The 13,758-nt window shown below is 32.9% G+C and overlaps 1 protein-coding gene across 3 annotated transcripts; it reads right to left on the bottom strand.

The window, feature by feature from the left end:
- Positions 1 to 2,340: 2,340 nt before the first annotated feature.
- LOC133186751 (dynein axonemal intermediate chain 7 homolog) lies at positions 2,341 to 13,257 on the bottom strand. 3 transcript variants are annotated; one of them, XM_061322047.1, is made up of 20 exons: positions 13,177 to 13,257; positions 12,345 to 12,423; positions 11,898 to 11,989; positions 11,664 to 11,768; positions 11,344 to 11,484; positions 10,975 to 11,055; positions 10,616 to 10,785; positions 10,108 to 10,262; positions 9,642 to 9,742; positions 8,959 to 8,979; positions 7,200 to 7,320; positions 5,821 to 5,964; positions 5,474 to 5,615; positions 5,214 to 5,320; positions 4,901 to 5,067; positions 4,486 to 4,575; positions 4,204 to 4,275; positions 3,788 to 3,940; positions 3,451 to 3,552; positions 2,341 to 2,823 (listed from the first exon to the last, which is right to left on the bottom strand). In XM_061322047.1, the coding sequence occupies exons 1-20, from the start codon at positions 13,177 to 13,179 to the stop codon at positions 2,686 to 2,688; spliced, it is 2,184 nt and encodes a 727-aa protein (XP_061178031.1). In that variant the 5' UTR covers positions 13,180 to 13,257; the 3' UTR covers positions 2,341 to 2,685. The 3 variants fall into 3 exon arrangements, with proteins under 3 accessions (XP_061178031.1, XP_061178030.1, XP_061178032.1); XM_061322046.1 differs by lacking the exon at positions 8,959 to 8,979 and adding an exon at positions 8,065 to 8,085; XM_061322048.1 differs by lacking the exon at positions 8,959 to 8,979.
- Between the last annotated feature and the right edge of the window lie 501 nt (positions 13,258 to 13,758).

Raw genomic sequence — 13,758 nt, 5'->3', positions numbered from 1 at the left:
TGTAAAAGTTTCCAAGAACGGCTTATCTCTTTACATCCGGTTTTAGACTATTTGCGCCAATTTTCAAACAACCAGCAGGTCAGAAACAAAGGAATTGGGGAAGGGACATACAAATTGTTAGTATATATTAGGTCCCTGATTGGAGAAAGCAGCAACAATATATTAAAGCATGGATCTGGACACAGAAGAGGTATTTATTACATGACATTAAGTTCTTTTTTACCTCAAATAAGGCTGGGCTACAGTAAACTTCATTGAATCTGGATATGTATGTTTTTATTGGGTTTTTATTTATTTTCAGACTGACTTATAATCCCTATACTAGCTTAGATAAGTTTAGTACCGGATTAAGTGATGAATACTTGAAAATTAGACAAGAAAAGATCTTACAGAGTTGCAATAATTAAGGCAAGAGAAAGGAAGATGATTGCAGCATTTTCCATACCATATGAAGCAGGGAATATTTAAATGTCAGCTAAAATACAATTACATGAAAAACATCTTTTTTGTGAACAATTCAATGGAGATGTGATTCACGGGAGAATACGATAAGTGGGCAGTCGACTTGAGAATAACATCTCCTAAACTAAAGGAACTTAATAGTGTTTAATGTCAGAATGTTGCACTTGCATTTACTAAACTTGTTGATCCTGGAATTTGAAATACTCTGAAACAAGAAGCGTTGAACATTTCAAAATGTGACTGTGTTTAGATGTTTTTAAGACTTGTGGATTTGTTAAGAAAATTCAAATTTAGTGTTTTGTTGATGATTTGTTAACAGTGATTTGTTAGTATTTTGTTAGAGTGGTTTGTTAGTAGTTTGTTGAGATGATTTGTTAGTAGTTTGTTAGAGTGGTTTGTTAGTACTTTGTTGATATGGTTTGTTAGTAGTTTGTTGATGTAGTTTGTTCATGGTTTGTTATAGTTTGTTAGCTCATTTGCATGTGATTTGCTATACTATTAAACTACTTTCAAAACACAGTGGTTTGTTAGTAATTTGTTATAGTAGTTTGTTTGCCCTTTTTTTCCGTATGGGATCATTCAAAATGGTATATATTCCTAACAAAATACTGAAACATCTACAACTTCAATTCAAACATTTCAAAATGGCGAATTCTGTGTTGACCCCAGTATAATATCTGCATTTCATTGGCTGATTTGACTTGTTTACTGTTCTTGCAAACTTCCTGCAAACATTCAATTTGTTAAATGTTTCCTGCGAACTTGCTGCGAACAACAGATTGGCGTGTATGTTTCTTGCAATGTTCCTGCAAACAATGTTGAGTTCCTGCGAATTTGCTGCAAGCTTACAGCAATTGCTGCAATGTTTGCCGCAAGATCGCAGCTAGCGGCAATCCTCCGAAGGGATAATACACCGCGGCGAAATATCACTGGACGATAATAAATGTGTTAATGTATGTCGACGAAATAATATCCTTCCACATCTTCAGCAAGTTCGATAGTTATTTGAATGATTTTTAAAAACCAAAATGACGATAAAAACTACTATGCATGATAATGCAGGTAACACATTAGTTACGCATGGGTAATCAAAACCCATGACCCACGTGTTCTGATTCATAAAACATGTAGTGTTGGCTATTAAAACAGCGTTTTAACAAATACAGGTTATTATCTGCAGATTTGAATTAAAGTAAAGCGTGATAATTAAAATAATTGAATGACAAGTACTACTCGTAATTACTGAAATGACCATGTACTGCACGTATATATACCTATCGAAGTCTATTCTCAAATTTCCAAATAAGACATGGAGGTTATTGAAAACTAATTCACTGTTTCTTGATTTCACGGATTTATTAACACCGTGAATATAGCGAATATTAACACCGCGAGTTAATTTCCCCCTATACAGTAACTGATGTCACATAAGCATCAAACAACGTCACAGTGTAAACAATTGTTACGGAAGGGTTTGCATAGCTCAGAGAAAATGAACTAAGTCTTTATTAAAAAAAAAAAAACCTTTGACAGGATAAATTCCTTATGTAGACACTTAGAGTGGTAATATGGAAATATATGGGGTCCTTGAAAAAGTGCATATTAGGCCTTCGCTTATGCCATGTACAATATGCATTTTTTCAAGGACCCCATATATTTCCATATTACCCCTCTATGTGTCCAGTGTCCATATAACTAATTATACCCCCAGACTGTTCTGTAGGGGTATAAAGACACAAGAGAACATTACCTGTACATTTAGTAGTAAGATATTTATTCAATTTTATTTTTATGCACTTTGTAAGAAATATTTACAAACTCAATCTTAACATTGAAATGTTATATGTACATGTACCATCCTTTGCATAGGTGTTAATAAATCCGTGAAATCTGATGTGAAGAAGTTACTAATATATTTATAACAATGTAAATAGGCTTGGTTTACAGGAATCAAGGATGACTGCTTTCCTTTTCATGAAAAAAATCTTAGCAGCAGAGCATATCACATTTGAAGAGTTGAGTGTTGAAAGCACACTTTACTTATGATATAAGACACAAGCAATTTTCTTTATTCAAAATACATTTAACAAGTTTATAATATAATAAGAAGCATGAAGAGACATTTCTTTGTTAAAAGTTATTCCCTTAATACAAAGATGCTTCCCCATATTTTCACACTGTAAGTCTTTGATCAGGAGTTATCTCCCTTTACAATGCACCTCATTAGGAATACGTGAGGACTTTGGTGGCTTTCAGTATTTGCTCCACACAGTCCACATACTGATAACTTGAGTTGAGAATTCTCTCCTTGGCTTCCTCAGAGCACTGCGTCAACACTGTATGGTACAGATTCGAGCGGAACTGAAAAACAAGAATGTCCATAGATATCAGAAAATACTACCCTTTTATATTACATCAATGCCTTCCTCTTATAAATTCTTACATATTAAACAATGAAATTTTTAATTATGTAAAAATTAAATTTGAATGTCAGTATTTATTTATAAGTAATATCAGCAATGTTTAAAGTCCAGAGAGTTGCATCATTACAATAAAGAAATTTACTTGAAAAAGTCACAAGTCCAAATTAAGTATTGACTACACTTGGAAAAGTCACAAGTCCAAATTAAGTATTGACTTCACTTCGAAAAGTCAAAAGTCCAAATTAAGTATTGACTTCACTTGGAAAAGTCACAAGTCCAAATTAAGTATTGACTTCACTTGGAAAAGTCACAAGTCCAAATTAAGTATTGACTACACTTGGAAAAGTCACAAGTTCAAATTAAGTATTGACTTCACTTGAAAAAGTCACAAGTCCAAATTAAGTATTGACTTTACTTGGAAAAGTCACAAGTCCAAATTAAGTATTGACTTCACTTGGAAAAGTCACAAGTCTAAATTAAGTATTGACTTCACTTGGAAAAGTCACAAGTCCAAATTAAGTATTAATTGACTACAAGCATGTCATTGAGAATCTTAGAAACTCACTGTAGTTCCCTCGGCATAATCCTCTGAGAACTCTTCATCAAACTCTGTACAATTCAGTTTCATGCATCTCTTCTTCGTGGCCATGTAAACACCCCAGTCCTCCTGTACAACAAATTTTGAGTAAATCTGTCATTCATTTATCAAAATTTGACCTAAGTCATTTATTTTAATATCAGACTCTCCTGTAAAACATATTACCTGGTAGATAATAAATGAAAAATGTGGACATTAATAACTCGGGACAGATCTTGGTCATTTGCTACAATATCACCACTACTGGTTAATTCATATTATAAGGTATAGTTGTATATATTTTGACCCCTTCTGTGGCCCCTACCTCCAGCAGTGGTTCATCCTCTAGAGCCTCAGATCCCTGGAATAAAACTTTATCACTTGTGTCCATTTCACTGTTCCATTTGGACCAGGAGAATGCCATAGCAGATGACAGCAGCGCCATCTGTTCATACATCCAATTTGTAACGATAGGGTTCTAAAACAAACAGGAAGTATTCAAATAGTGATTGCTTTATTCAGACAAAATACTGAATGTAGAGAAATCTTATGAAAGATTTCAAACTTGTTAATTCTTCTCTCTTAAAACTGAGATTAAGAAAATGAGTTTAAATTGAGGCTACTGGGTGTGTTTATAACAAAAATTGGCATCACAAATGAAGGACCTTCACAGTAACCTCTGAATTCAGGCACTGTACAGTACAATAAAACTCAAAGTATTTTCTCAGAGTGTCACCTGACCTTGTTTTGAATGCTGACATATTTGGAGGAGTCATCAGCTGGGAACAGGTTTATGCCTGCCTCTTTCATGATCTAAGAAAATAATTTTTTTGTGGTCAGACATTATTTCTCCATAAAGAGAAGATAGAAAATTGTCATATAAATATAATTAAGTACATGAAATATATTAGTTCAAAAGGATGATGTAGTTTAAACTGCAAACAAAGCACCTAATGATGTTCAAGCATTATTGCTATTATGAACAAGCATACACTTAAATGAAAATGTTAATTAAATTGTTACCGTAATAAGTTCTTTAGGTGTGACCCACTTATTTCTGATTCCATCCAGTTCTGGTCTGTCATCAGGTTTACTTAGACAGCACATGGCATCCTATAGAGCAAAGCCAAAAAAATATATTTAAAAAAATGTATTACTACATTGTACTTCACAACTGTCCTCTAGAAAGATTACAATTAAACATAAAAGCAGAACTAATAAAAATTTTCTATAAATATTGAATTTGTTGATTTAATAGCACAAACTACAGCTGTAGCTAGAGCAAGCTAAGTATCTACATTTACTAAAATATATCTTCCTCAGAGTGTCCATCATTTACAGTATATTTGCTTTTTACCATAGAACTTAAAATGCTACAGTTAATGCCATGTGGAGATCATAAAATCACTTCATTGTATCATCCTGTCTATAAGATTACCTTTATTTCAATTTCCACTTCTACAATAGCAGCAATGATAGTGAGGACACAGGCATTAGTTTTATGTGGGCGGAGCTCCCAGGACTGGAATGGCATGTTCAAATGAGAGTCCTGAAGGAGGGCAAAAAGTCCAAAGTATGCTGTCTTAAAGGAGAAAATCCTGTTATCTGCAAGCCAAAGAAAAAAAAAACTATTAGAATCAACTAATACTTTATTTAAAGTTAGATATGAATCCAGGTTTAAATAGCAATATACCAATTCTCAGACTGCTGAAATTAAATTTATTTATTTACTGTTGTACAGAGCCACAGACCTTCATCATAACTCATATCTGTAAATCCATCCTGTCTCCAGTATTTCTTCTTGTAATCCCAGCGAGCAATGAGGGGTTCCTCAGAAAACAAAACATGACTTGGAAGTCTGAAAATTAAACAACTGAATTAGAAGTCTCCCCCAAAAATAAAACAGGTAAGCAGAAGTCCGGAAAAAGGTATGCAATTAGAATATTTTGGATTTTTTCATTTCTCTTTCTCTCACTCTCTGAATCACTCTCTCCCTCTCTCTCTCTCTTACTTCATTGCGATTCCTATGGGTGGTTTATCATCTCTCTTCTCGCCCTGGACTGGGGTATTACCAGAACTCTGGTTTTCCTTAGGCATCTGTGTGACTGAGTCAGCTACATAATCTATGTACTCAATTTCTGGGGGATCCACCACTGTTACAAAATTGACAAGTACACTTTGTATTGGAAGAGCCCTTCATATAATAGACACATGGTGCATTTGCATATATCTAATGTTTACAATTCATAAATTACAAAAAGGGGCATCTTAACTCATGAAACCAAGAAGTCCAAGATAATACTAAACAATTTGACAATATTTTAACCACACACAACCCTTCCAAAAATCTGTCCTTACATCTAGTAACGATCCATTTGTTCATGGTTTTGGGTTGGGGAGGTAGTGCCATAAGATCGAAGTGGAATACACCCCCCACAATATCATTAGCTCTTAGATCCACTACATCTTCATCCTCTTCAAAGTCCTCCCATTCCAGAGGCTCTGTAAAATAAACAGGGAGTTGTCAAAAAACTTTCTAAAACATACATGTAAACATGAAAATAACATGTCATCAGCATCAATGAACTTGTTAAATATTGACTGCTTTAAAGAAAGAGATCAAACAGTATGTGTGGATTCATGAAACTAGCATTTGATAAGTTTTGATCTTCTTGTGTTCTCTAGAACTTGTTCATGGACTGTTTGGTTTCAACCTTCAGTCTTGCAATATCTTATTAAGATTTTTGGTGCTCTCACTTGAATAAACCATTAAGACTTATGACAGCTCATTTTTTCTAAATACTGTGGAATCATTAGATTTTGTGGTGGCTCTAATTCAGGGGTACCTCTCATCCATGAATTAACATACTCCACGAATTAATAAATTAGAGTTACAAAGACGAAAAGGCCCCCACAAATTTTAATGATTCCACAGTAACCAAATCCCATTTCTCTTGAAATGAACCAAAGTTTAGGAACCTGTATCCCCTAGAATTTAACTGGAAATATAAGATCTGAGTCCTTTAAGAATTACCTATGGGTTTTGGCACCTGATTCCTTCAGAATTTACCTAGATTTTTGAAGCATGAGCTCTCTATTAATTACTTGGAATTTTGAAACTAAATCTGCGTCTATGTCTGGGACACAACATGTCAAATGGATCATTTTTGTTTACATGTACCTGGATTTAAGCGAGCCAGGTCCTCTAAGATATACTTGATGTTTTGGTGTCTAGGATTTAGCTAAAGTTTAAGGATCATTATGGGAATCCCTTGAGTCCTATAGGACTAACCAGGAGTGCAATGATGTCCTGTAGGACTTACCAGGAGTTTTATTAAGTCTTGTAGGACTTACCAGGAGTTTTATCGAGTCCTGTAGGACTTCTTAGGAGTTTTATCGAGTCCTGTAGGACTTACCAGGAGTTTTATCGAGTCCTATAGGACTTACCAATAGTTTTATCAAGTGCTGTAGGACTTACCAGGAGTTTTATCAAGTCCTGTAGGACTTACCAGGAGTTTTATCGAGTCCTGTAGGACTTACCAGGAGTTTTATCGAGTCCTGTGGGACCAGGAGTTTTATCGAGTCCTGTAGGACCAGGAGTTTTATCGAGTCCTGTAGGACCAGGAGTTTTATCGAGTCCTGTAGGACCAGGAGTTTTATCGAGTCCTGTAGGACTTACCAGGAGTTTTATTGGGTCCTGTATGACTAGGAGTTTTATCGAGTCCTGTAGGACTTACCAGGAGTTTTAGGCTCCTCATATTCCTCAATATCCTCCTCTTTTTCCTCCTCCTTTTTCTCTGTTTCTTCCTCTTCTTCTTTTGGTCCATCCTCCAATTCAGCCAGAGCAGCCATTAAATCCTAGGAACATCAGAGATAAAAAAAAAATTAAACACAGTTTGAGACAATCTGCAATCATAAGAGGAAATGACTTTCTTAGTTTGTACTATACTTCAAAAAGATAAAAATGAAATTTGTCTTTAACATATTGAAAATACAGGCATTTAAAATGGAAACTGGTTATTTCATTGTGCAAAAAAAAAGCAATGAGTTAAATGGAATTATTTCAATGGAACACCTTTCCTTCACTGTTTTTATGTCACTCCAAGCAAATTTATGAAAATCTGGAACATAGTTTACATACAACGTACATGCCCATGCACTTAATCTACCAAAGTCCAGTACAATAGTTAACAAAATTAAAAACTCAACAATAAATTTTTGTTAATTTTCAATTATTTTCAACTCGGAAATGACTAAAGTCGAACGCTCATAAAATTTTGTCTTTTGTAGAACTCCATTAGTAGGAATTATTGTAAACATGAATGTTTTATTAGGGATATACATTGTATTTTATGTATTGAACCTTCTGCATGAGAATTATTTTTTCATAAAGAACTATGAATAGAATGAAAAAAAGAAAACACAATTTTTTTTAACATAAAAGTTAATTTCAGTATTTTTTTGTTAACTACTAAATGTACCAAGTTTTTGCCACAAGGAACATTTGCATGTTTACAGTAAACTCTTCCCTATTAATAGATGAATCCAGAACTTAGTTTTTAGATTAGTTTCAACAATTCTAGAATATATGGTCCTGTATACCGGTTTGTTTCCTTCTTCAGTCTAAAAATTGTTGCAAAAAAAAATATTAATTAAAAGTTCAGTCTTCAAGCAGTCTCTTCAATATTTTCATTTTTATGACAGGTGAATGGTGTTTTTCACCACCATTTAATCACAACAATAGTAACTCAACAAAAATATCTAACACAATATTCAAGAGAAAAATGTGCATGCAATGCCTACAAAGAGCTACAAACAAACATCACTCAGTATAACATTAATTACAGTGAGAATGACTGACATGTGTAGAGACTAAATTTAGATTTCTCAGTCATTTTTATGGTCAACTTCAAAAATATATCTAACATAAAATCATCCTCAGTTGAAGGTATAGCAGTCATGATTTTTTTCCCCCAAGTCATTCATTGAAATACTCTCAGAATTAATGAAAAATTAGGAAATATAAGAAGATGACTGAATTGCAATATAAAGTGATCTATCCTTTGAACAAAAAAAAATAGAAGACTCTTGCAGTGTACTAAGTGTTCCCGGAGTTTGTCCAGTTAAGTGCGTTTCCACAACCTACTGATCCTAACAAGTGTGTTCACCCAAAGAAGCCTTTGTGATCAAAAGAACAAAACAGAAAACCTTTCCCAAATGTGCACTGCTTAAAAAAATCACAAATTAATGGGTTTACACCATTATATGTATTTACACTTAAAAAAATCATATTCAACAAGATGTGATGAAATAATAACTTACAGTGTCGAAATAATAACAATATGTTATAATAATTATATACCTCTACAATATCACATATTTAATAAAGTACATGTATACTAAATGTGTAATATATTATAAAATGTGAAATGAATATAAAGTTAAAGCTATACCAGTCACTAAATAGATGCTACAAACTTTTTATGGAAAACTTACAATTGACTCAAGTGCATAATCCTTCAATAGAAATGTGTATAATTCACATGATAATGTTTTTGCAGTTTATGTTCAATGGAGGGAACTCATCAAGGGACCTTGTTATACACGAAAAGTTCATTTCTGTATCTCTTCCATGCATACTAAGATAAGTATTTAAAGCAACTTATATATAATGATATAATTTTAATAATTAATTTCAAAGAAATGAGGTTTACCGGTACTTTGTTAGACACTATCAATACAATCTAGATGCAAAGGGAGACAGTTTTTTTTGTATTGTTATATATAAAGAGAAATTGTGAATGAAGGTTAATATCATTCTATAATTCTTTCGATTTTTACATGCCAATGCTATGCTTTTTTCTTTTTTTTACTTTAAATTTGTCTAAGTTTTCAATTCTGTTTCTTTTCATTCTAATTCTTTATATTAACCAAAAAGATCAGCTGAAATAGAAAATTTTCCTTTTCATTCAAACTATAAGTTACATATTTCACCCTAGCTAGTTTTCTATTAAACAGTTTAAACAATGTATATGTATTTTCTCTGAATAAATTCAACTCAGTTATAGAAATATATGATACAGTTTTTCTGGAACAGTTCCTGTCCCTCTACTCAGTTATAAAAAATTAAGATAGCGTTTTTCTGGGTCAGTGCCCTGTCCCTGCCCCTCCCTACTTACTGTTGGCTCCTTCTCTTTTTCCTCAGGCTCCTCCTCCTTCTTTTCCTCTTCCTTGTTTTCCTCCCCTTCCTCAGGCTTGGCTTCCTCAACAGGGGTCTCAACTTACAACAACAGTTTAAAAATTACCAATTGTTTTCTAAAAGTTTTCCCTTTATGATCATAAATTTATACATTCTTCTCAATACAGTTAAGCTTTCATATTTCAAACTCAGAAGGATCATGAGGATTGACAAAGAACTCTGAGATCATGTTTTCAACATAATTTAGTTACAACTCAAACTGTAGTTGAAAATGTGGGCTCAATTTGCTTTGTGGAGTTTCACATACCAAAATCTGACTGTATTTAGTTGATTGGCATCTATCCCCCATGTACAGGACAATGACAAGATTTTTTTTAATAACTCTCTATATTTATGTAATTTTTTTTGGAAGTCAACAGAGAATGAACTTGCGAGTTTTTTCTTACCTTTTTTGACCTTTTGTCTTGGGTAGAAGCTTTTACATGTAGGTGAATAGTGGTCATATTTAGGATCCAACACACGAATTGCACAGTCTGACAAACATAGCACTCTGGGTATTTCAAATGTCAGGCCCTGCTTGGCAAACTCAAATGACTTTATCCTGAAAGTTTATAAAAGATTTTGTCATACAGAGATATCAAAACATGACAGATAATCCAGGATATACACACTTAACAAAATTTCTTCCATGTCAATAATAACTTCTATGCTTGAGTTGTGATATCATTAGAATTGAAAATCATGAATTTTTGTAGACAACCTGCAATATGTATTACTTATGCTTTTTAGACTTACTAAATGTGAGAACAAAAGTGTTGTTAATAGTACAAGTATATAGTGAAACTTTCCTACAACATAAGAATTCTCTGTACCTGTCATTCCCAAAAAGTTTAATTCTTCCCTAAGAAGAATTATAATGTAACTTTTAATTCAACACAGGTAGAGATCACGAACCTGGGATTTTTACTGAGATTTCCCCAAATACTTAGGCACACATCAGGACTCTTGTGTTCAAACTGAAGGTTAAAGGTCTCTGAGTCGGCACGGTCTGTTGCTTCTTGTAACAAACGGAGCGTGGCAGCATCCATCTTCTTTTTGATCAAGGCCTGTAACTCTTCCTTTATCTAAAATAAAATTACAAAATTATTTATTATACAGATATGAATATCAGTCAATAGACCTTTAATAATTAATTTACAGTAAAAAACATAACATTATCAATAAAAAATTTACTAGCAAAAAAAGAATTTTTAATTATCAATAGACATTGCATTGATTTCACATTTGGATTTAGATAATCAAGATGTTCTTACCTGATTGTACAGAAATTTTTCTCTGTCAGTTATTTCTTCTGGTGGTGTGTCCTCCAGTAAAAAGTTCAATTCCATTATTAGCTGTTAAAATATAAAGAGAAAAAGTGTGGGTTATATTCTGAGTATCCTATTTGTATCATCATTATTACAGTTACAGATTAATTAATACACGATAATAAGGACCTTATTTAATAATGACAGCTTTAATTCTTAACAATAAAAACAGTCATGCATTCTTATACTCACACAGTTTTACAGGGATAACAGTTAAAAATGAAAAAAATACACTTGAAATACAGGATTAAGATCTAGTACACATATTCTCTAAAATAAAACAAGAATTGTTCACATTGACCATTTAAGACTTACCTTTGTGTCTAATTCACTCGCTTTGAAGACTGATTCAATATCATCATGTTCAGTGTCTTCCATTCTAAGATTTATGTATGTATTTATCTCCCCTTGGTTTGTTGGGTCAGGAGAACCATCACATCTCATGTACCGGTTCCACTAAAAGAGGATTTTCAGATGCAATTAATAACCAACTCTTTATTAATTAAACAGAATTCTTAACAGGATTATTTAATTAAGCCCTAAATATTTCATAGCAAATAGGGAGAGGGGTCTATCCTTGAATCATTATGGAATTTAATGTATAACTTTTTTATTGATTATTGATGAACATGTACCTTCATTTGCTTTCGTCTTTCATTGTGAAGATTCTGAAGTGCCTCTCTGTTACTTTGGAGGATGGCATTCAGTTGAGTCATTTCAACTCGCCTGTCTTTCTTTTCCTGTAGATTACAAAAAAAAGTCTTTCTTACATTCCAATATTATCTTTACAATTACATCAAAGTGATAATAGCACACACATACTCAGTAACCTTGGCCATAAATAGGTTTTTTTAATCATTGAAGCCCACCTCATTTTCCCTTTTCTTTTTCTCTGCTTCTTCTTCTTTTTCTTTCTTTTTCTTTTCTTTGAGTTCTTCCTCCTGCTTTGCCTTTAGTTCCTCTGTTTAACAAAACAACACTGAGTCAATCCAAATAAAACACAGCAGGTGCTTATCATTAATTCTGAAAATTCACTGCTATTCATTTATTTGTTTATGCTCTACAGACAAACATTAAGATATACGCACAGATAATCATTGCCAAATTAACCCCATTTTTGATTAAGACATTTTATAAAAAATTGATAAATGCAAAATAATATGAAGTGAAAAGTCTGAAATGTCACTGTATGTTTGCTAGTTAAAAATAAATGGAAGTTATTTGTGGACATGCAAACAAAAACTTTGTATTTCTCACATTCTCTTAAATTCTTTAATTTTCTGAATTTGCGTCATCATCTATTGGATTATATATACCTTCCTCTGCTGCCTTCCGTAAATCTTCCTCAGCTTTTAGTTTCTCCTTTTCAGCCTTGCTAAGTTTTGGCTTTGGAGGCTTAAATTTAAAATACATTGGGAATACAAATTATTTCAATCCATACATTGTCACACATAGCAATAAGGCAGTTACAAAGCACCTGCCCCCTATATTAATTCTATATCCATTCCCATTTCTAAACTGTTAATCCAGCAGTCTCTGGCCATATTTCTTTCCTAATTACAAACAACTTGATATATTAAAAAAGACAGAAAGAAATGGCTATTTTATTAATAATAACACAATAGAATATTTTCTTAATTCTTCCAGCTCCACCACGCACCTATTAAGTTATATATCTTTGCAAGTCTCAGAGAGTATTTAGTTTATATGAGGCACTCTGCACTGTCCAGAAAATATGGGGACACTTATCTCCATTTATCATCTTTTTCAATATTTTCCTTCTCCATACCATTATCTTTTTCTTTTTGTAGTTATTTAAATCCCACCAGGTTCATGAATCATGTGAATGGAAAGATGGGGACATCTGGGATCAACTATATTCAAACAACGAAAGATATATACATAGCAAAAGAATGCTAAAAGACCTGGAAGCGAACCCAAGACCCCTGCATCTCTAGTTAGGTGCTCTACCATTTGAGCTATCTAGGTCAAACCGATTTGCAAGATCTATATACCACTTCACTAAATGATAAAATCTGAGAAAATTCGGTTCCGAACAGAAGCAACATACTGGTCCGTGTAATAATGATTTGGTTGTTACAATGTACCGAGAACAATAACTTATAACGAAATAATGTTTCTTCTTACCATATTTTCTCAATGTTGAAAAATTTACTGGATATTTACTTTTTCCTCAATAATTCCTGGGATAAAATTGTTGTATAGCAACCAGCTTTCTTAATCTGGTTGTCGTGATTTATGAAAAACATACGATATTCATCATTTATTAATAAGCTATCCTAATTTTAATGACACGTCAAAGAACATTTAAAATATAGGTTTAAATAACAAAAATTTAAATATTAACGTCAGTTTGATAATAATTGAAGGTCGTAAAAAAAAAATCAGGTGCGTGACGCGGCAAATTTAAAATTATTTGAAGACATCTGCAATCAGTAGGGCTATGGCTCATTTGTTTTCTGTTTTACGTTATCTAAACATAACTTACACTAAATTTCTTCAGTCGGTTTCTGGTCTATGGTTGGACAGAACAAAGAAATACTGTATTTGTACTTTTGATCAAAGTCGAAATAGATACGAGTTTGCTGAGGTACGACTGAACTAATTCTTAAAATTATCCAATCAGCGTTGAGTATTCATTTACAAAATGACCAATGAAAGTTTATGTTATATTTTACCCACAAGATTCGAAGTGAGAATAATATTGTA

The sequence above is a fragment of the Saccostrea echinata genome, unplaced genomic scaffold (assembly GCF_033153115.1).
Source record: "Saccostrea echinata isolate AGI-Se365-2 ecotype Australia unplaced genomic scaffold, CSIRO_AGI_Sech_v1 ptg000014l, whole genome shotgun sequence".
Lineage (NCBI taxonomy): Eukaryota > Metazoa > Mollusca > Bivalvia > Ostreida > Ostreidae > Saccostrea > Saccostrea echinata.
Note: the sequence above shows the minus strand (reverse complement) of the source record. Positions and strands in the feature narration are given on the sequence as shown.